This window comes from Lytechinus pictus, chromosome 5 (assembly GCF_037042905.1).
Source record: "Lytechinus pictus isolate F3 Inbred chromosome 5, Lp3.0, whole genome shotgun sequence".
In the NCBI taxonomy this organism is placed as follows: domain Eukaryota; kingdom Metazoa; phylum Echinodermata; class Echinoidea; order Temnopleuroida; family Toxopneustidae; genus Lytechinus; species Lytechinus pictus.
The window spans coordinates 47,905,469-47,932,761 of NC_087249.1; the positions used below are offsets into that span (position 1 = coordinate 47,905,469).

Consider the following 27,293-nt stretch of genomic DNA (forward strand, 5'->3'; position numbering starts at 1 on the left):
GTGCGCGTGCGCTCTCAATGCTCATCACCATGCTCAATGCGATGATGACCGATTGATCACGTATGGGTGACGTCATACACCAGTATACAATGGCGGTGTATTCTCAAGGACCTTCAAACCACAGAGATATATTTACTAATTTGATATCTATGCTTTAACACATTCTGAAGTAAGTTTTCATCGTCGTTGCGAAGGTCACGCGACAGAATGTTGACCAATCGCACATTAGACTGAGCTGTCATATTTTGAATCACGTTTTCTCATTATATAAACCGTCCATAAAAATGTAGGCACATTACGTGACGTTCACGCGATATCATACAAGCCCGGTCTATATTTTTACTCGGTTTTTTAATAAACCGAAGATATGGAGTAAGGAGCGCTTATAAATGCTTTTGAAAGACACATTATTAAAACCAATAAACTAACACCCACATCCATGAAAGGAAACACAAGCACGAGTACTAACTGTTCAATCTAACAAATGATGTTTAAACAAAATACTCATAAGATTTGAATATTCCACAACGCCTTTCCTCGGTGAATCTATATCTCACACACAGTGCAATTAATAGCAAAATCGAATGACTAGAGCTGTACAGGGGAAGGTGGAATCCCTCTCGCTTAGCCTGGCGGAAATCATCGGATATCGATGGATAGCGCCACCTTCACACTAAACTCAACCAACCAACCAACCGGTCATGGTTGGGTGAGCACAACTTTTCCATAGGCGTTTATTTCATGAGCTAGGACAAGAAAATCACTGAAATCTCGTGTAAACAATATTTTGGTGAACCGTTGTTTAAATATTCCCCTATAATCAAGTGCGTAAGCTGACGATACCATCACCCACTTTTCTTTTTCTTAAAGGTCACGTCCACCCCCCAAAAAAAATTGATTTGAATAACAAACAATCAAAGTAGCATAACGCTGAAAATTTAATAAAAATCGGATGTAAAATAGGAAAGTTCTTCTTCTTTGGGTATACTGCCCAACGCCCCACAATGGGAGCCAACCGGGCAGGAAGTGCGCAGATGTTAATTATACAAGTTATTAATGAAGTATAATTAAAATTCTATCAATAATAAGTACAAGTCGAAGACTCGAAGAGGTTAGCATATTTTGAAGGAGCAGGGATGGAACTCGCTTTGTTCCCTGTGTTGAATGTCATTGAGATTTTCTATAGCGTGAACATTATCTGGAAAATAATTATACCCCCACCCCCAGTAATAGTGTGCATGTTTTGCTCGATTTGCAAAGTTGGCTTAATAATGGATAATTTCTTATATGATCATTATCAGAGGGAGTCATCTTGGGAAAAAAATGAAACCAACTCTGTCTATCTAAGCTTAAAAAACGGTGTAATGTGAGAAGTAAATATGCTGAGATTTTCAACATACCATGGAATTCCGATGGGGAGGTGGTGATGAGAAGGAGACGGCTATTATTGTCTTCAATTGAATGAATAGGTTGTATAGTATTTCTAAAACTAAACTCTCTTTCTCTCCTGTCCTGCTTTCGTCTCTTGCCTCTTTTCTTTTGTTTCCATTACACACAAAAAAAATCATCAGGAAACGGCCGCCCCCGTCCCCTGCCGCTCCATACCCCTGTAGAGCCGCCCTAGCTGGTAATCCGTAATTACCCAATGGAAATAGACATTTCATCTCACTTCTTGTTTGACAATTGAAGGCTTAATACAATGAGATCAATATTTTTATATACATTCATTCGACAATTGGCCGGAAATCCATTCGGTAAACATGCCAAACATATACATTAAGGTATGTAGATATAATCTGTGCGCTCGGCAAGCCGGCATGGAATGTTAAGAAATTAATGGACATCAACTCCCAATTTTGATGGCAGTGGGCGATCAGTTTGATCTGTTCCCGTGAAGGTGCCGATTATTGATCAGCTTGTCGTCGTCGAAATAGAGATAAAGTTAAATCATATCATGCACGGCTTGCCATTCGGGAGAGATGTCGTACTTTTCATAACATATCATCTTTATTTCAAGATTTTGAGAGAGTGAATTTCTGTTTGAATACAGGTTCGTTTAGATTTTTTTTCTTAAATATAAATGTTTATTTTGTGTAAAGATGAGTGACTTGTAGGGGACCTTTAGCAAGAGAGGATGTTATGCAATATCACTGAACACTTCTTTTTTGGTGATTCGGGTTTTAAGCAGTAACAAGCAGAAGCAGTCTGACTGCATGGTAATGTTTTATTCTTAAATACTTTTGTTTATTATGTAGTTTCTTTAAGTGTTTAATCGAGGCTACGAAAACAAGTGAGATACATTTGGTTTTTGTCTGCGCCTATTCTTAATAAGCCCCCTAATTCGAAAAAAATGCAAAATTATAATTTACATTTTTTTTAAGTCTTCAAAATTTGTTTACAGCTCATTGCATGGATCCCACAATAAATATTAGGTGAATCCATCACCTCTTTGTTATTATTAAATATGTGCATCAAAATGCATTGCAACAGCAGAGAATTGATTTATCATAACATTATAGAAATATAGAAAAAAATTATCTTAGAGCACATTATAAGAAAAACATGTATTATCTTCAAAGTAGAATTTCGTCTTAGTCGATCATACTATATATCCTGCAAGAGAGTTGATTATTTGTACTGCCATATTAAACTGCTTATAGCAGTATAATAAAATACAAATATAAGAATATGCAAATATATTGCGACTATTATGACTTATAAGTTATAAGGATATGATTTTGATTCCATATTTTAAGTTAGCACCCGCTACACGTTGCTTCAATTGATTTTTGTTTTGTTATTCATATTATTATTTCATTAAGCACTTGTCATTGTTTATGCATGCAGAATGCCAAGCAAAATTGTGCCAGCACGAGAACGGGGTGCGAATCCCGTGTCTATAATTTCTGGACCACTCCCATCGAAACAATCGTCAAATGCCACATGGACGAAGTATGATCTCAATGTCATTCCTACCAAAGAGGACAGCCATGACGTATTGGTAATACTCCGTGTTTTATTATTCATTATTATTTATGTTGACTACGTTAAGTTGCCAATAATGACAAGAATGGGAATGCGAGGTTGTATTTATACCGTAACCGGTGCGGTTTTAGATCGTTGAATATTGAAATATTGGACACGTGGAGTGATGACGAGCTTACAATAAATAAAATAAATCACCACCACCTCCTCTATAAACCCCCTTTATATAGTTAGCACCTAATTTGAGATATTATTCAAATAGCCATGTCCTATATTTTTTTCTTACCGATAGTGAAAACTTTTCGTCAATTTCCAAACTGAACACATTTTGAATTTTAGGTTGTTCGTCCTGGGGATCACCTTCTCAATGATACAGACAGAAAGATGGTGGTGCCACCGATGACGGACACGGCGACGATGATGATGCCGCCGATGACGTTGCCGAAGACCTTCCACGACCGCGTGTCGTTGATGGGCATAATCTCGAAGACGGCTTCGGAATCGATCGGGGTGTCGGGTTTGAAGTATGCCGTGAGTGCCCGGGAGCACCAAGGAAGAAGGTAAGGGGGAGGCAATCGCTAGAAATATATATATATATAATTGCTTTGCTCTCTTGCTTATTTCAATTAAAAATAATCACATAAAAGAAAGGAAATTTGTAACTTTCTTCATTCTGTACCTATTATCGGTTCACAAATTAACGTCAGTCGGGAGGGGATGCTTGAATATGTAGGCCCTATAACAGTTTTTAGTCAACAAATATCATTACTTATTTCAATAGTGATATGTCAGGCCACCTATTGATCCATATTCTCGTCTGAATACAAGTAAAACAATTGTCTCTTTTCAGATGGATCTGGATCGGTTTGATAACATTTTGTCTGAGTATCGCCAGCATGCAAATAGTACAGCAAGTCTTGTACTATACATCGTACCCAAAGAGTGTCGACATCGTCATCGAACACGTCGACCAACTCGCCTTCCCTTCGGTAGCCATCTGTAATTTCAACCAATACAAGTAAGGGCCAGTCAAAACGACAATTCAATATCAAGAATTAACTCGATAAAGCTCCTTGAACGTCCATGCTACAGTTATGCCTATGGATATTAATCCAAACCGACAAATCCTCCAAAAAGTTCATGAATGTCATGTCAAAATCGATTCCATTTTTTTATTTGGGGGGGGGGGGGCATTAACAAAGTCCAAATTCTTGCTTGCTCGTTTCGTTCGCTCGCGTGTTTTTAGAACATTGGCTCCAACCATCGTATCTCATTCTCTGTCCCCTCAACAATTTTTTTTGGCTCATTAGGACACTGCGTTGAATGTTAATAGTCACACAAACTGACTCCAAACCAACATGATACATCTCCTTGGTATTAAAACACGATTTTGAGTTGATGCCGTCGGTATGATTGTTGCATAAGAAAATAATCGTAATCGAGTTGTGAGTTACTGCTTACGGTTTTGATGACCCTAGCAATTGCCTTACAACAGAGTCAAGATTTAGCTTACCATGTCAAAAAAGGAGTGAAAAGCGGGTTCAAGAACATAGAAAATGTTCTTTTTAAACCTCCTGTATGACAATGACCAACTGAGAAGCCTTGGTGATTCACAACAGCAGTTTCGTCAAGCTCTTCCTTGACTCTAGACAAACGACACATTCCAGTTTTTCGTCAGTTCCGAAACTGAGGACGAAACTGCTATTCCGGTTCACCAATTTTCGACAAAAATCTCCGAGCTGTCCTTTTTTCAATTGACGGGCATTTTCAATACATTTACTTTGTTCTTGAATCTGTCGTACATAAGTATATTTTCTCGCAGTCTCTCGCCCCCAACATAAAAAAAATACAAATCATCCTTGAATTATATGATCCTTTGATTCGCATTCATTTGTCCTTCGTTCGAAGTAGCATTAATTCTTATGCTTATAGTCAATTTTAATACGTAATATTCATTCCAGACATCATGTTCTTTTGTCAGGAGGAATGCTGTAAATGGAACCATATTCCAGGGACTGTTGATGCAATACCAGGCAAGGGGTTGGCCTGTTCCGTGGGAAATGTATGAACCTCACCTCAACAACACAAACATGACTGCAATACTTGAGAAAACGGGGCATAATGTTAGCGATTCATTTATTGGGTAAGTTCATACTCATCTCTTTCACCATCACCTTGCTTAAAGAAAACAATTATCAATTTGGCTCGAAATGTATTTCAATTAAAACATCTCATGTTGTTTCTGCTTCTTGCATTGATATGTCATCGGTGTTATCATGGTAATTGTTCATTTTTATCGCTTTCATTATTATTGCAATCAATACATTTTATTCATGTAATTATTATAATCATATTATTATTGTTACCATTATTTGATTTTATCATAATTTGTTCATGGTCAAAATTATTTATGTGCTACTATAAACATTATTGTATTACAAACATTGTTAGCAATGGCATTATCTTAATCATTGGTTGGATGTTATCCGAAGTTCAAAAATAAAATCTCATTTTTCAAACCTTCAACATCAGCTCAGTACAATGATACATAAGTACTTCAATCAGAGACAATGATTAAAGAATACAAAATAAGTATCTCTAAGATAATACTTGAATTCAATAATTCTATCAAAAGAAGGCATTTTACAAACTACGAGGCCTACTCAACACTCCGTTTTGTTGAAGGTTAAATGCAATCAAGAAAATGCTTATTTGAATGAAATTATGAAAATGCAAGCATTATATTCAAAGAAAGATATTCTAATTCCGTTTTTTTCTCTTATTATATATATTCTGCGGTATCTAATTAGAGAAGCAGATATGCAAACTTTTTAAGACATGGATTTTATTTTGAAATTTAGAAATACCGTCTGCAAAATCGGTAGCGTAATAAGCCAAAAATTTTGAGGGGGTCAGATATGGCGTATCAGGCAAAACTTATCAATTTTTTTTTCAAAGTTGCGAGCTAACGAAGCGAGTGAGCAAAAATTTCAAAATGAAAATCCATATTTTATCGTTCGAAATGAAATCTGAAATAGAAATACTCAGTAAATTCTTTTCGCCCAATCGATCGTGGGCCAAGCAGCCACTGTGCAGCACCAGATCGGCGTAGCTCTATCCCTTGAATTGTTGAACGCCAAACAGGGTAGTAGCAACTTCAATCTTTTAACGTCTTTTGGTCTGACGAGGTCGGGCTTGAACTCCCAACCTCCCAGTGTTGTGAGACGGACGCTCTACCAACTGAGCCAACACACCGGTTTGACAATTTTAATTACCAAAATGAAATTTTGTGATAGATTTTCAGAAAAATAATATGATATTTCACCTTTCTTTCTTTCCTTTCCCTTGGTTGTGACAAATTGAGGGGGGAGGTCAGAGCTCCCCCAAACCCTTCATCTGTATGCCTCTGCGCCAGATGACTCTTTGGTATCCTTAATTCAAAATGTCTTTTATTTACTCACGCTTGCGTGAGGAATCATTTTAGTTAAATGAGCTTTACAACTAGGTCTTCGTCATAGTCTCTGCTCTCTCGATCGCTTCTTGATATTTGTAGGTCGTCCTTTGGTCAAACTAGACTGAATGACCACAACTTCTCTCGAGTTATAACGGACTTCGGACAGTGCTTCGTGTTCAACACCGAAGAACAGTATCCAGAGGATTTGATGATCGACGCTGCAGGTATGATATTAACGGATTCGGTCACATGGGCCACGTAAGCTGGGGACTTTTTTCAAAACCGTGTACAAAAATGCAAAAATGACCATCATGGGAGTGTTTCATGAAAGAACTTGTTTGACGTTTTATCCTACAAGTCTTCTTTTATCCGACAGTTACTATAGTAACAGTGTTTCTCAGCCAATCAAAATCAAGGAAAGATGTCAGATGCGACAACCCGTCAGACCAAAATACTGATGAAATTCTCCCCTGATTTTGATTTTATTTGCATGGTCAGCCCCCTACCACTTTTAAAGCCCCTGGTCAGAAAAACCATAGGCCTACTTTCTTTCCCTATATATGACCAAGTCATCCCAACGAAATCGAATCCGGACTGATCAAATCATAGTACCTTACTTTTAATGACATACCATTAGTCGGTTGGGTGTCGATTTCAATTGTGCGACTGTGGGATGAGCTTATGACTTGAATGCGAAACCGGGGGAGCGTTTCATGAAAGTTGTCAGCACTGACAAGTTGGCTTTCTCCGACAGTTACCATAGTAACAGTCAGAGGAAAGTGCTCACAGCCAATCAAAACCAAGGATTTCACTGAAATTGTCAGCACCGACGATTTAGTCAGCGCTGACAACTTTCATGATAAACCCCCAAATGTCCTAGAAAAGACTAAGCATTGGTTTAGGCCCTACATACTTTTTGCTTTAAAAAGACGTCCTAGATCGAAGTAAATTTCACTGAAAAGGAGATTACTAATATAATATCTCTCGGAATGTTAAGTGAGAGGGTGTGTGTGTGTTTTTTTTTATTCCCACCATTTTAAGGTTACGCGTGTTTTTCTTCACATTATGACTTGGATTATCGGAAGAAGCTATCATCACTGCCACGCATGCCTTTTATCAATTCCCATCGTTTCATTTTTTAACGAGTCAATATAGGCTTTTTGCTTCCCTGGCGCCCAAGCTTTTTCTGTTTAATTTGAAAACGACTGATTTATACTAACATAGCGTAGAATCAATGACTTTGGTGTCGTATTCTTTGTCAGACGGTGCTTTATCTCACGATGCCAATATGAAATAAACATCTTGAAAGTTAGAATAAAAATAAGATCACAGTTACTATATGTCATTCACCATTTTACCGATCGGTGCATTTCCAATGGCATACGGGATTGCACAATCATCTGTCAGTTTAGACAATGATGCTGGTTTGCCCTGTTGACTATGGCGTTAGAGTGAAAGAATATAGCAGATGAACAGTGATGAATATGTTTTTATCCTCTATTTGAAGGTATTTATTATTTTAAAAATAATTAATCCCTTTAATCAGATTGCAAAGCACTGTAAAAATCAAATAAATCATTACATACCAAGGTTACACTTCTGGGCTGCACGTAACAATGGATGTGGATCAGGATAACTATTACTACAGCGAGGAGTCCCGATACAATGCTGGGTTCTTCGTATACCTTTTCTCGAAGGGAACTTTTCCGCACGTGAGAGATCTTGGATTCAGCATTTCACCAGGCTTTGCCACACAGGTCGGCATGGACGTGAGAAAGGTAAACGACCACGTCTTCACTCTTAAGGCTTAGTCCCACTGCACTTACGGATGCAGAGATCAGAGGATGTAAAACGGAAAAGAATATTGCCATCCGTTGGAAAACGTTATGTATCCGTTGTGTACTCTTTGCATGCGTGTTTCATCCGCTCTATATCCATCGACGGAGCATCCGTTCACTGCGATTTCATTCTCTGGAGCGGATGAAAACGGATGAAGCCACCCCAAAATTGTGCTTGTCCGCTGTATCCGTTTATGAATACGGTTTGTGTCCGTCAGCCAGTGGGACCAGGCCTTTAGAAATTTTAGAACTTTTTTTGTCCCGTTGCTGGGACCTTTGAGGGTTCTTCAAATAAGCAGAAAACTGTTCTAATCAGTCTCTGAGAGCCATTGGTTTTACAAGGAATCTGTTAAAGTTTCTTTATACAACAGGGAGTTCTTGACGGTCTAAAAAACCCTACACAAGATTGACAGGGTTCCCCACACCATCAAGAATCGTATAGGTTGCATATAGGTTCCTTGTAGAACCAGGAAACGTTTCTAATAATGAACCATTTTCTCCTTCTTTGAAGAACCTTAAAAGGAGAAAGGAAGGTGCTAATCAGCACTTTTCCCCATAGAGAGTGTAGTAAGAGATTTGCTCGTTGTTCAGAAGGTTCCCAATTATTATTCCATAAGGTAGTATCATAAACATGACAAGGAACTTAACCTCTGCAAGAAGAGGACTTGTTATGTATTTCATGGTACATTACAATTTATATTAATCATTAAAAATAAGGAGACATAAACATGGGAGTACATTTTATTTTCGTTTTTTGCCAATCGAGAGAAAATGTTTGAAGTTCCGAAGAGGCTACCCTTGTTAAATAAGACGTTATTACATTGTTATCATAAACATTTTAAAAAATGAGAAATAAATTTTTAGGTATTTAGAAATGACAAAGTCTAATAGGCTATTTCGTTCTTAGTCATTGGCCCTTTGACCCCCTTGTATTCATTTGCTTCCAATTCGTGCCACTTCCAATTCGTGCCACGCTTTTGAAGTTAGGAAAATATTACGAACCAGATGAATAGCGATTTAAGATCATTTCTTTAAATCAATATTTATTACGATTGATTGCATCAAGGTGACCAACCTTCCTCCACCTCGTGGAAACTGCTCCGATGCCACTATGAAGTATTTTCAGAGGTATGGTTACGCCGAGTGCCGGATGGAGTGCGCCACCGACTACGTCGTTCAGATGTGCGGGTGCAAAATGGCGTTCATGCCTGGTGAGTTGTGTTCACATAATGGACTGTGCGATGATGTGATTCACTGTGTAAACGCGTACCAATTTAACAATGTGAAGACATACTGTGGACAAATTATTAGTGAGAGTGTTCACAGTGTATGCATACACTGGACTGTATGAAGATGTGTTTCGCAATGTAAAATGCTCAAACTTAACATCATGAGCGTTATTCAACACTATGGTTACCTCCATAGTTCAAGTGTTCACAGTGTATTCAAATAACGTACTATATATTAAGATGTGATTCCTAGACTAAAATTTAACAAAGTGAAGATATATTAAGTTCACACAGTGGACCCCTCAGAAGAACAGACTGTGGCTGAAGAGGGCCATCCAGCCCACGATAGAAGAATAATAAAATGAACCACCACAGTGAGGATGTTCACAGTAAATTGAGAAAGTGGAGATGTGATTTACTGTGATAACACGTGCTAATTTAACAAAGAAAAAAAATACGCTGAAGTTCAATCTGTGGAAACTTCCACATTGCAAGTGTTTACATTTAACTCATACAGTGGACTATTTGTGATTTCCTCCTATGTTAAAACGCTCCAAAATAACAATGTGAAAATAAATTCACTCTGTGGATACCTCCACAGTGTACTCACAAAGTGGACTACCTAAAATATGATTTCCTTTGTAAATTTTTACAATATGAAAATAATTTCCTCCTTTTGATAAATCCTCTGTGAGAGTGTTCACAGTGGTTTCACATAGTCGAACTGTGAATATGAGAAGGTGCTCATAGTTAACCGTGTCAAGTTAATTTCCCATTGCGTGCCACGTTGTAAACACACTGTAAACACAATATGGGACACTTTATTCTTTCTAGCAGGGTTACGGGAATGAGTGTCTCTGTGACTTGTCATGGGTCAAAACGTTAAACAAAGGGTCGAATTCAATGAATGAAAAAATAACGCGTATAACACTGAAAAATTAATCAAAATATATGGAAAGTTATGGCATGTTGATAGCTGCCCTTATTTTTACATGCTCGCATGTGACGTGATTAAAAAATCTGGAAAATAGTACCTCTGTATAATTTGATATTAATTTGGTCATTCTTAATTAAAACGTACCTCTAACAATTGTGATATTTAAAACTTTCCCTTTAAATGCCACTTGATTAACAAATGAATTTGGATTGATTTTACTTGTTCTCAGGTCCCTTTCGTGAATGCAACCCTGTGGAACACCTTCGTTGTGCGATTCACCAATATGGCAAGTATTTAGGCCTAAATATGTCACAGTCGCCATCCACTACATTTTTCGTCTTATGGTGTTAACATATTATTGTCCATGTTTTATTCAAATTCATTTATTATTTCCTGTATGACAATCATTGTCATTATTTATTGTCAGTCATTGCAATATGTCTGTATTTGTCATGTTTATATGTATTTACATTTGACAGGTTTCCCGTAGAAAGCAATCCAATTGGTTTGAACGGGGACTACTCTTTTTTTCAGAAAACGTAAATTAATAGATAAATAAATAAATGAATAAATAAATGAATCAATAGAATGAAAAAGAATAAATAAGTAAAATAAAGAAATAGGCTCATATGTGATAGAGGTTGAAGTAGTTTTGTGTGAAAATCTGATCATATACTCTATTTTTTCTGGTTTTACCTTTTTTTTTGGTTACAAGACCGGAATGGCCATTGAGGGGATCAAAAAAACGTCGATTTTAAGAGCTGCGTTAAGTAAGAAACCAACAAACAGCTTTTTAACCCCTCCCCGTTTATAGGCCTACCTTTGAGTGACAAACCACGCGGTTCTATGTCTTTATAATGTATATTTACACCATGTGACCTTGAATGTGGAATTGTATCTTTTTCATTCTCCATATAGAGAAAACATTGGAAGGAGAGAACTGTTCCTGTCCTATTCCATGTTCCTCTATGACCTATCATCCGACCATCTCCCAAGCAATGCACCCCTCACCGTTCTACGCAGCTTACCTTCAAGATCTGTTCCGATTACGGGGCGTCGAAATCGATGATGATTATTTCACGTGAGTCGGAATTCTGAACATTTACCCAATTACATGTATAATAACAACTGCACAATTTTTACAGGAGGTTTACTGACAGTGAATCATAACGACTGAATCTGATAGCTTTAAACTGTAATTGCAAATTTGTTTGAATAAAAAGTTTTATGAAACTAGCCCCATGAAGCGACGTAGGGAATGCGTTTCGCAGAATACAAGCTACACACCCTGAACCTGTGTATATCCAAGGTCTCGCCTCAATTTTAAACAAGAAAAATGTGATAAGGTTATGACCATGGGTAGTTTTGAGCCCGTGCCATTGGTTATAAGGAATAAGAAAATTAATAGACAGGATTGTTCATGACAAATAATGTTTATTTCAATCCAAATATTATTGATCAGAGACGACCGTTGACCTTAATCCAATTGCCTAAAATGTTACTCACATTATAATAATGACATGCAATATTGCGGATTTGCGAAACCTTTAAGATCTGATGTTCGTTTAAAAAAACATAAGGGAACTAAAAAAGATATCACACGACCTTAATGCTATTTTTTCCCGTTTGGTGATCAGGTCGACATGTCTTAAAAAAAAGACACGTGTTTATGAAAACTTTCTTTAATACGTACACAGTAAAAACTGTGGTGCTAAAACTGACACCAGTTGGTGTTAATAGAGGACCACACCCTAAGGTGTTAAAATTACACACTAGAGATAGAACATAAGACCAAAGAGTGTAAATGTAACAACCAAAGGTGTTGTAATAACACCTATAGGTGTTAAACTAACACTGTCAATTTAAAACCGGTGTAAAATAACTGGTGTGGTCCTCTATGTACACCGGTTAACACCACAGTTTTTGCTGTGTAGTATTCAGGTTGTTGTTGTTTTCTATTTACCCTGAGGAATCTCATTAACGAGCTATTTTTATGTATTCATTTTTTTTAAATAATATATAGCAAGAACATCTGTCAGCTGGATATTTACTTCAGGGAATTAACCGTAAAGCGAGTTTTTGAACAACCAGCCTACACCTTCTTCGGATTGATGTGTAAGTGTTATAGACACACATAAAAGGAGTCGGATGACGTATTGAACAGCCAATGTGTGTCCTATGACACGATCACAAATATCGCAATGACATACCGTGTGAATCACAAATTATTGGTGCCATTTCATAGAAAATGTATCATGGGGAGCATAAAGCCATTTTAAATAAGAAATTTCGAAAAAAAAAGTAATTTGACTCGTATTAATCACAATGCGTGTCACTTGGGGGAGTTTCTGTGTTTATTCTTGTGAATGAGGTCGTGTGACGCACCCCTGACACGGACAGCCGCCTCCAGTTGCCCCCAGAAATGTTGAAAAATTAAGAATTAGTAGTACCTTATACCCTCCCCCTCTCCGATCCACATTTTCTCTTGCTCTATATTTACCCCCCCCCATACACACTTATAGTCCGGGTTATAATTGAGCAAGGTGCCACACGGAAAAGGAGAAATTTTCATATAGTGCTTCTAGACCAGTTTTTTACGCTGAATATGAATATATGAGGTAACCAGGCTGTATCCTGAAAATTAACCCGTGAGGGCGCTTTTTTCAAAATGGCCGCCAAATTTTCAGAACATTCGAATTTTCGTACATAGATTTTGACATAAACATTCCATTGCCACAAAGTTAGTGTCATATGAAAGACAAATAAATTTCCTACAATTTGGTACTATTTAGAGGGGATAAGTAGGTCATTTGGCTGAGATTTTAAGTAGAAAACTGCATTTTTTGCCATTTTTTCCCAAAAATTGAAAATGTTGCAAATACATGATTTTACATAATTCTAAGAAAAATGGATCAATTACCTTGAAATGTTCCAGAAAACTTTATTGATATACTATTATTATGTGGATGAAATTCCAACTCTGTATCATTCTTTTTAGGAAAATTATAAGGTATCAAACTTGAATACTTCATTTTCAGAAATGCCACTTTTTGTATGCATTTCCATAGACTAATACGTATAACATGTATAATACATGTATGTATAATGTATAGTAACAAATGTAATGCAATTATCTCCGCTTTTCAACCACTTGGAGAGTTAAGAGTAGGCTTTTCTCTATCAGCTACATAAAAAAATGTTGGCACATCAAGGTCTGACCCTCTCATGGGGGTGGGGGTGTCGAAGTCACCCCCCCCCCTGCCCTTGGCTATATCATGTTGTTGTATATTTGTTGGAAAAAATACTGTTTTTGGAGCACCCATGAGGCAACAGGCATATCTGCAATATACAGTTCAGCCACTTTGATTGCGGCTTTGAAACTACTTGGAGAGGAAACAGTAGGCTTTGTTCTACCAGCTACATCTAAAGAAGTGGCACATCGAAGCCTATATACCACTCTCGGGGGAGGGGGGCTTTGCTTAATATTGCCAATTTATTTGAAAATTCACAATTTTGGACACAACATTGAGGCCAGAAAGCGTTTGTGCTTTGTTATACACCCCATTTTATTGATTTGAAACCACTTAGAGAGGAAAGAGTAGGGTTTGTTCTACCAGCTACATAATAAGCACTGGCACATCGAACCCTAGCCCTCTCAGGGACTGTCTAAGTCAACCCCCCCCCCTCTATATCATGTATATTACCATTTCACCACGCTGTGTCACCCATTGAGGCATAAGGGCATTTCTACTATATATCATATAGCCAATTTTATTTTCTTGCAATTACTAGGAGAGGAAAGCGTAGGCTTTGCTTTATCAGCTACATATTATTAAGAAGCGCTGGCACATCAAAACCTACCCCTCCAAGGGGCTGTCTAAGTCAACCACTCCCCCTCCATATCATGTACATTGCTTATCCATGGAAACTACACCATTTTGAATCACCCATTGAGACAAAAGGGCGTTTCTTCTATATAGTACAGCCAATTTCATTTTCTAGCAATGACTTGAAGGAAAGAGTAGGCTTTGCTATATCAGCCACATATAATGAAGTGCTGGCAAATAAAAGCCTACCCCCTCCGAGATGCTGTTGAAATCACCCCATCCCTTATGCATTATTGCATATTTATTGAAAAATTCACAATTTTGAAGCCCCCATTTAGGCAAAAAAGCGTTTCTGATATATAGTTCTGCCACTTTTACTGCCTTGAAACCACTTGGAGAGGAAAGAATAGGCTTTGCTCTATCAGTGACATAGAGAGATTAGCTGGCAAATAAAATCCTACTTCCTTCAGGGGACTGTCGAAATTCCCCCCCCCCCCCCTTGAAATTCACAATTTTGGAGCCCCTATTGAGGCAAAAAGGCGTTTCTGATATAGTTCTGCCACGTTTAATGCCTTGAAACCACTTAGGGAGGAAAGAATATGTTTTGCTTTATCAGCCACATATAAAGAACTGCTGGCAAATAAAAGCCTACCCCCTCCAGGAGGCTGTCGAAATCACCCCATCCCTTTTTCATTATTGCCTATTTATTGAAAACAAAAATCACCATTTAGGAGCCCCCATTGAGGCAAAAAGTCATTTCTGATGATGGTTCTGCTTTTTTTTCACCCTTGAAACCACTTGGAGAGTCAGAAAAGAATAGGCTTTGCTTTATCAGCCACATATAAAGAAGTGCTGGCAAATAAAAGCCTACCCCCTACAGGAGGCTGTCGAATTCACCCCACCCCTTTTTCATTATTGCTTATTTATTGGAAAAGTCACCATTTTGGAGCCCCCATTGAGGCAAAAAGGCTGTTTTGATATATAGTTCTGACACTATTACCGCCTTGAAACTACTTGGAGAGGAAAGAGTTGACTTTCCTTTATCAGCTACATATAAAGTAGTGGCTCTACTCTATACCAGAAACACATTTTTTGCCTCAATGGGGGCTCCAAAATGGCGAGTTTTCAAATGAATTGGCAAAAATCGTAAAAAAAAGTGGGGTATTCCGTATTATCTATATTCCCCTCAAGTGGGTCAGGCTTCGATATGGCAGCAATTCGTTATATACAGCTGAAACAGGGGAACCTACCGTTTCCTTTCCAATTGGTTTCAAGAAAATGAAATTGGGTGTTTTATACAGCAGAAGTGCATATTGCCACAATGGGGGCTCAAAAATTGTGAATTTTCAAATAATTAGGCAATAATAATAAAGGGGTCGGGTGATTTGACAGCCGCCCAGATGGGTAAGCTTCAATGTGCTAGCACTTCTTTATAGGTAGCTGATAGAGCAAAGCCTGTTCTTTCCTCTCTAAGTGGTTTCAAGGCAATAAAAGTGGCAGAGACGCCTTTTTGCTATATATCAGAGATGCCTTTTTACCTCGATGGGGGCTCAAAAATGGTGAATTTCCATAGATATTTATTGATTTATTCAACAAGGGTGTCTATAGAGGCTGAAAAGCCGAATTGCATAACCATTTACCATCATCTTCGAGATAGGCTGCAGAGCCCTTTGAAGATTACAGCAGATGATGATGATTTACATAAAAATACAATCAACGTCAAATAAAAAAAAGCTCAATTTACACGAATTCTACATCATAAGAAATATCAAAACACATAGAAAGTTTGTTTATCATGTTGAGGCCGCAAGTATCAAATATGTAGATAGGCAATAATGCAATTGGGGAGGGGTGATTTTGACAGCCCCCAGAAGGGGGTACGCGTTTATTTGCCAGCACATCTTTATATGTAGCTGATAGAGCAAAGTCTGTTCTTTCCTCTCTGAGTGGTTTCAAGGCAATAAAAGTGGCAGAGACGCCTTTTTGCTTCAATTGGGGCTCCAAAATGGTGACTTTTCAACAAATAGTCAAATACCGAAAATTGATGGGGTAAATTAAGGGAATAAGCTTCGATTTGCCAACACTTCTTTATATGTAGCTGATAGAGCAAAGCCTACTTTCCTCTTCAAGTCATTGCAAGAAAATAAAATTGGCTGTACTATATGTATAGTAGGAACGCGCTTTTGCCTCAATGGGTGATCCAAAATGGTGAAATATCCTATAAATCGGTAATATACATGATATAGAGGGGGGGGGTTGAATTAGACAGCCCCTGAGAGGGCTAGGGATCGATGTGCCAGCGCTTCTGTATATGTAGCTGGTAGAACAAACCCTACTCTTTCCTCTCTAAGTGGTTTCAAATCAATAAAATGGGGTGTACAACAAAGCACAAACGCTTTTTGGCCTCAATGTTGGGTCAAAAATTGTGAATTTTCAAATAAATTGGCAATATTAAACAAAGCCCCCCCCCCCCAGAGGGGTAGGCTTCGATGTGCCACTTCTTTAGATGTAGCTGGTAGAACAAAGCCTACTGTTTCCTCTCAAAATAGTTTCAAAGCAATCAAAGTGGTTGTGCTGTATATAGATATGCCTGTTTTTGCCTCAATGGGTGCTCCAAAAAACAGTATTTTTGCCAACAAATAGGCAATATACAACAACATGATATAGCCAAGGGTGGGGGGGGGGGTGACTTCGACACCCCCACCCCCATGAGAGGGTCAGACCTGGATGTGCCGACACTTTTTTATGTAGCTGATAGAGAAAAGCCTACTCTAAACTCTCCAAGTGGTTGAAAAGCGGAGATAATTGCATTAAATTTGTAACTATACATTATAGTATACATGTATTATACATGTTATACGTATTAGTCTATGGAAATGCATACAAAAAGTGGCATTTCTGAAAATGAAGTATTCAAGTTTGATACCTTATAATTTTCCTAAAAAGAATGATACAGAGTTGGAATTTCATCCACATAATAATAGTATATCAATAAAGTTTTCTGGAACATTTCAAGGTAATTGATCCATTTTTCTTAGAATTATGTAAAGTCATGTATTTGCAACATTTTCAATTTTTGGGAAAAAATTGCAAAAAATGCAGTTTTCTACTTAAAATCTCAGCCAAATGACCTACTTATCCCCTCTAAATAGTACCAAATTGTAGGAAATTTATTTGTCTTTTATATGACACTAACTTTGTGGCAATGGAATGTTTATGTCAAAATCTATGTACGAAAATTCGAATGTTCTGAAAATTTGGCGGCCATTTTGAAAAAAGCGCCCTCACGGGTTAATTTTCAGGATACAGCCTGGTTACCTCATATATTCATATTCAGCGTAAAAAACTGGTCTAGAAGCACTATATGAAAATTTCTCCTTTTCCGTGTGGCACCTTGCTCAATTATAACCCGGACTATTAAACAATCTCGGTGCCGCCACTGCTATTCACTTAAAAGTACGAAGATATAATACCCATTTTTATCGAGTTGTTAAACATAGGCATTTAATGCAACATAATTTAATTTGGAATGTACTTGATCACGTGAGTTAATTCAAGTAGGACAGAGGTCAAATGATTTCATCTTTAATCTTTTTCAGGTGACATCGGGGGCTCACTCGGTCTATGGCTCGGAGGCAGTGTTCTTACGATAGTCGAAGTCTTCGACCTTTTCGGTCATGCCATTTGTATTTATACGAGAATCACGAGGAGGGGAAAACCGACGGACGGTCATGGTCATCGTGTAGTCGGTTCTACACTTCGGGCTCGCTTCGGATCGACCAATGACGACATTGCTGCTCCGAAAGTGTCTCCTTAAAAAGTTATTTTTCGAGCTCCTATTGGTAGTTTGAAACCATATGACACCAAGAATAAAGGGTGGAAAAATGATGTATGAAAAGTGCCATGCACATGATGTAATACGCTGTATATTTCACAAATAGTCTCTATCAGTATGGCCATGACGGTAAAATATGATTATAGGTATTCATCATCCTCTTTAGGGCTGAAAGTATTTGAGACTATGGCTAAGGATTTATTTTGCTTGGACAATGAGTTGCTGGATCCCCTGATACACCAAACGTATAAGATATTTCAATTTTCAAGGAAAAAATGTGGAATCAACGAACTGGATCCCCTCCCCTGAATGCTGACGATAAGATTTTGTTAACACCCCCTCTCACTCACACGCGCGCGCGCACGCACGTACACCGCCCTCTCCCACCCAGGCATTTCTCTTCACGCAGACATCTATGAAATGCTGTACTTGTCATAACAATTTACATGACAACTCGTATTCGTAATGTGTCACAAACATTTTTATTCCTCCATTTGATCGTTTGTGACTGAGTGTCAGTCTTACAAAACACGAAAATAGGAAGAGATAGTTTAAGAAAGCACAAAAAACAGAATTTATTATTAATTTGGATCAAAAAATATAATCAGGATCAACTTTGCCTTGTTAGGCTATAAATACCAATAAAATTATTTAGAAAAGAAATCGAAATGAAATTTAATCCATTACTTCAGTGATTCTTCAATTATTTAAAACTTTCAAATACGCATACTGACAAGACTACAAATGATCGTACTATTTCCGGGACTGTTTCAGCCTCTTCTGAGTTGAAATAATGACCCCATATATTAATGTCGCGCCAACGCACAAAGAGTTGACTTTCGTTCAGGTTTCACCAGTATAGCACCCGTGCAATTTCAGTTTCCGTCTATACAGGCTCAACAGTACATGTATTTTATTTTACTTTACGCCAACTTCCGATAGCTCGGAATTCTGAGCATGCACAAGCATATCATGTTCACGAATTCCCAAGAAAATAAGTTCGTCTATTCATTCCTTCATACTTGATAGCTTGCTCAGTTTCGCAAAGTAACAACAACCATGGAAAGGGGGTCAATACAGAAGTATACAGAGTAAATTTCAATTGCAGATTAGTTCATTGTAGGCTAGTTTCAATCCTAATTACCAGGCCCGTTGATACGTTCAAGACAGAACAAAGCATGAGATCATGAAGAAGTACTTTCGACGAACTTACTTAAAAATAACCTACTTTACTATATTATAGTATTAGATATACTGGGCATAAAGTACCCTGTGAAATGAATCTCGAATACAGAATGTATAATTAAAATATGATTTTATAAATAACATATATATATGTTACTTTATTAGCAAGATTATTAGGTTCCCTGCAATATTTAGTACACGGAGAACCACTCCTTTTACATGTTTTAGGTGGCACCCTAAAAATGTGGCAGGGGTGGTGGTATTGGAAAAATGAGTAAAGAAACCATTTACATGTATTTCATAGGCATTTTTATTTTATTGTTATGTAACTCATTTATATTCCAGAATTATAAAAACATCAATATTTACAAGAATATACCAGTACAAACAAACAATTCAAGACAGATATTGAATGATGATATAGACAATTCGTGGATTGTAAGTTTATGCGATACCCTTTTCATTAAAAAGTCATACGATAATAATGGGAACTTTTTAAAGTGAGTAATAGGAGTAATTAATGGAGGGACCTACCAATTCAATTTAATTCGTTTATTCCTTTCCATTAAAAAACATCGCAATATGTGCATTCATGATATAAACAACTGAGATATACATGCAAGAAAAACGAATAAAATACATAAGCATAGCAAGTTAAGATTATAATTAAAAGGAAAAAAAAAGAAAAATGAATACATGTCGAAAGCTTTTTAAAAGCTTGCAAATGACAGAAGTCATTTACAAAATAAAAGATGCTGACTTGTTTGTGGTAGCTTAAAAGAGAAAGGGGAATAACAAGTCCGGGAACTCCATATTTGGCACCTTTGATATCCAGCGCAAGTTTAATCAATTTTGAAATATATATATATATATTTTACAAACATAATTAACAAGCAGTATGTCACGGTTAGATGTAATATGCCTCTATCTTGGTGCCATAGATTATCTAGTCGATAGGGATTCATATTCCACCTATAAAATAGTAGCCTAACCATCAATTATACTTCTTGGTGACGTTGTAAATTTTATTCATGACTTCCTGCTTCTCAAAATCAAGTTATTACACCTCTGATAGGTGTTACGATATAGTTTGATGCGCAGTGGCGTAGCTAGGATTTTTTTCCTGGGGGGGCACTGGGGGGTCCTTGCTTTTTCAGGGGGGGCACCATTTTTTCGGTGTGTGTGTATGTGTCACAAGGGCGGATCCGACTTTCGCCAATAGGGGACGGTGCCCGAAATTATCTTCACCTATATTTTCCCCGATCAGTTACTTCTTAGTTTTATTCTTATAAAATAACATTAACATGAAATAATCTCATAAGCCTTATAAAAAGTGCGAGCGCGAAGCGCGAGCGATTTTTTTTTTACATTCATGTATTTTGTCCTGAAAATTTAATATTCTGGGCAATGTTATGTATGATCCTGAACAAGATTCGTATGTAACTAGATGGTTACTGCGAACGCCAAGCGCGAGCAGAAATTTTTATTAACTGTTCTAGCATTATCGAAAAGGGACCTGTTTCAATAATTATTTCAATTTTTTTGACATTCCGACCTAAAAATGGTAATTCTAAGCACTTTTTGTATTAATAAATGGGATAGGTATGTAACAATCAATTGATGCGAGCGCGAAGCGCGAGAGGTAGAAAATTGAGATTTCAGACCTAAAAGCGGGACACTCTATTCATATTTTGTAAATCATAAATAGGATATAGTTAATTGGGTATCATTAATAATGCGATCATAAAGCGTGAGCAGACAATTATTGATATTCTGATGTGAAACTGGATAATTTAAGTACATTTTAAATAAAGAACATGCAGGCTATCGCGCATGTTTTAGATTTAGACCTAGAATCTGGGCATTCTGAATACATTTGTTTAATGGAACATTATGGAATACACCTAGACAAAATAAAATTGGCAAATCAAACAATGTGACCACGCAGCGTGAGCTTAAAATGCTGATATGTAGACCATAAAAACAAACATTTTACAGAGCACTTAAATTTGTAAATGAAAAAAAATAATGAAAGCTCGATGTCCGAGCTAAAATATCTTTTGTATATAGACTTCAAAACTTGCTCCATATCAGCCTATTGAGCAAGATATGAATCTCATCGAACAGGCAATTCTGGCGCGAAGCGCAAGCAAAAATTTTATATGGTAACATGAAAGATTTTTTTTTTTGCAAGTCTTCCCCTCACATTATATCATTCACTCGTCTTCCTCCTCTTATTTTCCTCTTCTTCTTTTTTCTTCTGTCTTTCTTCTTTTTTTCTTTTTTTTCTTTTCTTCTTTCTCCCTTTTTTTTTTGCTCTGCCAATTTTTTTCAGGGAGGGCACCTGGGGGGGCACACCAAATCTCAGGGGGGGCACGTGCCCCCCCCCCCATGCCCCCCGTAGCTACGCCACTTCGAAGGCGTGACGTGTCTCATAACTGCAATTACGACGACCTAATTCTGACGACGAATGCATGAAATTGGCTCTGGAATCTCGTGAAAGCGACAACGGACGATGGCTCTCATCACCCTGCGGAACTCCGGCATTGTCCTGGCGTAAATGAGTGGATTGATACAGCTGTTGAAAGTCTTGAGTAGCGAGGTCCAAGGTGCAGCCGGATCGGTATGGGGAAGTATGCAGCTGATGGCACACGGTAGCACGCAAATGAAGAAGGCTATGATTACAACGGCCAGTCGGTTGATGACGGTTACTTGGTAACGGTCGATGCGGCTTTCTTTCTTGACTTTTTCACTTTTTCTTGGGATTTTGCTTGGAACCCTCAGTAGATCAGCGCCAGGTTTGTACGGAATCTTGGACCCGTTCTCACATTTCGATTCAGTTGGGACCTTTCTAGAACTTTCGATGTCGCCAGCAGTGGCATTACTTGCTTCGATTGCCTGGCTTGTACTAGATTCCCAAGTGGAATGGCTCAAGGCATCGGTCGTACTGGTTAGTTTGATAGAAGAAAACTTCGAGGAACTCATCTCAAGGTTGATCTTTGCACTTCGACGGGTTTTCGACATGGCCGACGCGTGTTTGGATACGAAGAAGTAAATTCTGGCATAGATGACAACAATAACAAAAGAGGCGGGGAAAAGTACGCCAGCTCCGGTGAGCAGACTGTGAAAGCCTGGGATCCTGGAAAGAAATAGATTATCTTGCGAGCAGGACTTGTACTTTTCAGAGTAGCCCAATTTTACCACACCAGCAGAGTATGGCACAAAGACCAAAATCGAAGGATATGCCCAAGAAGCAGTCATCATGAAGACAATGTTCCTCGGTATGAATAATTTCCTGAACTGCGCGATCGGTTTCGTCAGCAGATAATAGCGATTGAAGGCAATGGCGACAAGCGTCAGGACGCTGGCACCAAGGCAGATGTAAAACATTGCGGCGCAGAGGGTGCAGATCCAGTCCGGGAGTGGCCAGCCAGTACGACTCAGCATTGCAACGGCATTGAAAGGGAAAGTGAGGCACGCGAAGAAATCAGCAAAGGCCAAGTTGACGATGAACCAGTTGGTTGGCGAGCGGAGTCGTCGGGAAAGGATGACGGCAACGATTACCAGGGTGTTGCCAATAGTACCAATGATTGTGAAGATGATCATGGCTGTAGCTATGGTGATTCGCTGGTCGTAATTATCAAACGAGAACGGTTTCGTAGAGCCGTTGCCTTCCATTGCCTCCATTCTTTAGTATCGCTCTTCCTCTGGACATAAAAAGAAGAGAGAAAATATGTATAATTATTGGGATAAGCAAGAATTGAGGACAAGCAATTCATTCAGATTTTTTATATATGCTTGAGGAAATATAAGTCGTCAATATTCAAGAATGATTAGACTTATCACCCAAATAAATGGGGGATAAATCAAAGTGGCTTGCCCAGGTAAACGACAATCTCCACTGTTCAAAATTTTGTATTATTTTCTAGTAATTACTATGCAGTTTAAATTGGGATGTCATGAGGAAATCGCCGTTCGCTTAGAAAAACTTCTCTGGCAAAGTCACTGATCATCAGCTCTCCCTTTTTCGTGGAGACATTAAATATTAAATGTACTTCAAGGAATGAAGGAATGGAGTTCAATTTCTATTTCAATGTCAAGTTTTTGACAATGGAATTCATTTGCATAACTCATAAAAAATGAGCGAAATTAGAGCAGAATTCGACAAAGAACAATAATAAAATAAATCATTTTAAAAGTTGAATAATAAGGGTTTAATACTAATGGCGTATGTGTTGTCTTTAAGGTTTCGGGTAGGAACTTGTCCCCACTTTTTTTTCAACACAATTGCCATCGCTTTCATATTTTCTTCTCGGGTTGATATTTTTCGTGTATGAGCCAACAATTTTGAGGGGGCCAGATATGGCTTATGGGACAAAACTTTAAAAAAATGCAAGATAGCAAAGCGAGCGTACAAGAATTTCGACAATGTCATTACAAATCTAACTTTATGATATATTTTCACATTATATTAACTTGGAAAATAATATCATACTTCACGCTTATCTGCTTTCATTTCTTTTCTTTTTCTCATTTGTTCTTGGGAAAATATGTTTAGGAGAAAACCACAAGCTCCTGATGATTAACAATATTACAAATGGGGTCGTTGTTCCCTGACACAATCTACTCAATTTCAGATTTATAGTATTAGTAATCTATTTTCCCCCAATGGGAGCTCAATTTTACACAAGCTATGGTTGACTCAAAAATTATTTGTGAAATACTTTGTTTTATAATATATATACATGCATGTCGCTCGATGTAAATAAGCCAAGCATCTCATTCAATTTAATTCCAATTTAATTATAGCCCTAACTTTCTCATTAATTACCTTATTTCTATCAATCTTTCACTATTCTGTTATTTTTTTTTTTTTTTTATATTATTATTATTATTATTATTTTTTTTTTTTTTGGGGGGGGTAAATAAGTATATATCTCCTTTGACATAAACCATTTTGTGTCCAAGATTGGTCCCTTCGAATTTGAGAGGAGTCCATCTATATACCTGTCTTAGCACCGAATATTGTGAATAAAGTTATTTAACAGAACACCGTGTACACGTTTATATTTAGGAACGAATAGTTCGGCGTATAGACTGTGCGCACGTAATAGGCAACCAATCAGTCCAAATTATTGCCTTTATACATATTGTATGAATCATTTTCAGACTATCCCTCCGAAAAGAATATAGCATAATAAATACTTTAAAAAATTATTTTGTCCGTTTCGATTCGAAAAACCGATATATGCATCGTGATAAGTGAAGAAGATGAAAAGAGACACATCCGTAATGACCGTATGACCGTATGGAAAAGGACATTAGATCACCATATCCTCTTTTTATTCCGCAAAACAAGTTAACAGATGTCTTTGTCAATTGCGTTAAAAAGCATGGTAGGCCTATAATACATGTGTATTTTACTTAGCGTCATTTAGCATAATATTTCATCTTAACGTATTAGGTAAAACTTGGGTTGAGTTTCAATTGAGACTAATGCAGAAAAAATTCATTTATATCAAAATGAATTGAAAAGTAGGAAAGTCATACTTTAAACAAATGCTTCACATTGCTATTATGTTAATGTACCTACATATTTTATTCTGTAATAATTTGAATCAGTCTATTGTACATATAAGTATGTAGTTTAATTGCTCTATTTGCATATATCTGTATATATTTACTTTTTTTCTTTTCAAAGGGCCCCATTAAAACCATAGTTTTGTGCTGTTTTGGATAATGTGAAATAAATAAATGAATAGCGGTGAAAGAAAAAGAAGTAAACACATAACAAAAGAGATTGTATTCACAAAACTGGAGTCTGATATGTCTTATCGTTTATTGAAATATAGGCCTATTTAATGATTGTGATATTCATCTCTGAAACTTTACTTTTCCTTGTACGCTATTCATGGGCCTTCTTTCCTATGTAACGTCATAATATTGATCTGGGTCCATTCTATGGAATGATTCTTATTAAAAACGATCTCTAGCAACTACATTTGATATTTATTTGTGTCTAATTGTATTCCGAATTCGTGAAATTGAATGAATGAATGAATGAGTCATTTAGTCAAGAAGAAGATGTCATCACTTTGAAAGGTCTAATTAACAGTAAATCAAACCCCTTTTCAGGATTTTTTTCTAGGTCATAAGTCATTTACTTTTAAAAGTCTATTCTATTAAGCCAAAGTCTGTATAATCCAAATGAATACTCTTTACGTGTGATTATTATTTAGCCAAAACAATGGCCGTGCGCACTTGGTAACAAATTTAAATTTGTACGAAAAAATTACATTAAATTGCAAAACATATTGTCTTCAAAATAAGGAATTCTTTTTAAAGCACTTTTAAAGACGGTTTATAATTATTCTGTACCTTTCATTTAGATATTAGTGTTAGATTGACACATAATCACATTATTAGTATATTGATGTTATTACTTGAAAAGGAATTTTTAAAATTACCTTTCGGACCTACACTAACGTAATATTAATATAAACGATCATAAAAGAAAAGGCTGCTATAATAATATTATACCCATGGACTGGAAACATCAAGAAAATTATACTCACTTTTAAAAATGAAAAGAAATGTAATAGTGTCGTGACAAATAATTATGATAGTCATATACAAGCAGATTTGATCGAAATTGGTATCATGCCTCCGGTGTAATATCTAAATGCTAGTCGAGTAGTCATTGTTAAGTTCAATTACATTTTGCTCCGGCGACAATTGTTCCGCTATAAATTCTACACACTAACTGAGTTATTAACTTCAACATTGGATATAATGATATACCCTACCCTAAACCTAACCATAATACTAACATAAAACCCTATTACAACCATAACCATGCGTTAAACGAAATACATGTAAAGCCAGGCCAGGGGCATTAGTTCAGGAGCAAATGTCATGTCACCTATTGTTATCGAAATAGAAGTGCGTATGAAAACAGTAAATCATACATACCAGAGATTAAAGAAAAAAGAAATTAGCCAGGACCAAATCAGATGTAATTCACAGCGAAGCAGAATTCGAACTGAACTGAACTGACAAGATGAGGCTGAACTATATCTATTTCGAGTGGGTGCTGATTAACGGATGCCAAAAGGAAGCGGACATGGGGAGACAAGAGAGAGAGAGAGAGAGAGAAGAAGAAGAAAGAGAGAGAGAGAGGGAGAGAGAGTGGAAGAAAGAGAGGGTGAAGAGGGAATGGGGATGGGAGGCAATGGTGGATGCATTTTTGGAGGGTGATTTTTCTTGTTAATATGAAAAATTATTTATTTTAGTTTTTAAAGTAGGCTGACACTCTCGTTTATCAAAAGCAGTCTTGATACGTAATTGTCATGATTGTTTTAGCGAGTCGAGCGCGCGAGAGGAAATCACGCTTTTGATAGTATTAGGTATGTCACTTTGATCGCGGCGGTAATCGTTTTTTTTTTATTTTTTTTTTTACAAACCATCCTGTATCTGCAATTTTTCATTCTTCCTCTTCCTTCTATATTCTTCTCCTCCTCTTTTTAATCTTCTTTTTCTTCTTCTCTTCTTTTTCTTCTTCTTCGTCTATTTCCCTCATTTTCTCCTCCCCTTCCCCCTCCTTCCTGTTTTCTACATTGTTTGCGGTGGTGGAGGGGCTGGTCTCACCCCCCTCCCTGGATCCGCCAATGGTTAGATATGTGGGCTGCATAGAGAAAATTGTCTCGCATAGAAACACTCGCGTACATTATGGGGCCACTTTGCGACCAAGGAAAAAAAAGGAAGAAAGGGAAAGGAAAAGGGGTGAATAATTGTATTATTATCTGAATATCATGTAAAAATCTAGCACAAAATTACATCTTTGTATAAAAATTCAAATCTTGCTGGTAGCTTTTTAGAAATTTTGCCCCATTAGGAATATATCTGTCCCCCTCAAAATTGTTTGATTTATTACGCCGCTGCATAGAATGATATTTACCTTCAATCTGCCAAATACAGCCAGATAAGTTGTAACCTTATTTTCT

General features: G+C 37.2%; 2 protein-coding genes across 2 annotated transcripts; one reads left to right on the forward strand and one right to left on the reverse strand.

Annotated features, from left to right (window-relative positions):
• Nucleotides 1-1,883: 1,883 nt before the first annotated feature.
• On the forward strand, nt 1,884-19,958 carry LOC129261331 (acid-sensing ion channel 2-like). The gene is made up of 12 exons (XM_064099111.1): nt 1,884-2,050; nt 2,848-3,001; nt 3,325-3,545; nt 3,836-4,003; nt 4,967-5,128; nt 6,539-6,663; nt 8,030-8,217; nt 9,344-9,488; nt 10,673-10,729; nt 11,362-11,524; nt 12,467-12,558; nt 17,870-19,958. The coding sequence occupies exons 2-12, from the start codon at nt 2,849-2,851 to the stop codon at nt 18,085-18,087; spliced, it is 1,692 nt and encodes a 563-aa protein (XP_063955181.1). The 5' UTR covers nt 1,884-2,050; nt 2,848; the 3' UTR covers nt 18,088-19,958.
• On the reverse strand, nt 19,587-26,389 carry LOC129260152 (probable G-protein coupled receptor No18). Its single transcript, XM_054898192.2, has 2 exons — nt 26,263-26,389; nt 19,587-22,997 (listed from the first exon to the last, which is right to left on the reverse strand). The coding sequence occupies exon 2, from the start codon at nt 22,975-22,977 to the stop codon at nt 21,745-21,747; it is 1,233 nt and encodes a 410-aa protein (XP_054754167.2). The 5' UTR covers nt 22,978-22,997; nt 26,263-26,389; the 3' UTR covers nt 19,587-21,744.
• Nucleotides 26,390-27,293: the final 904 nt, after the last annotated feature.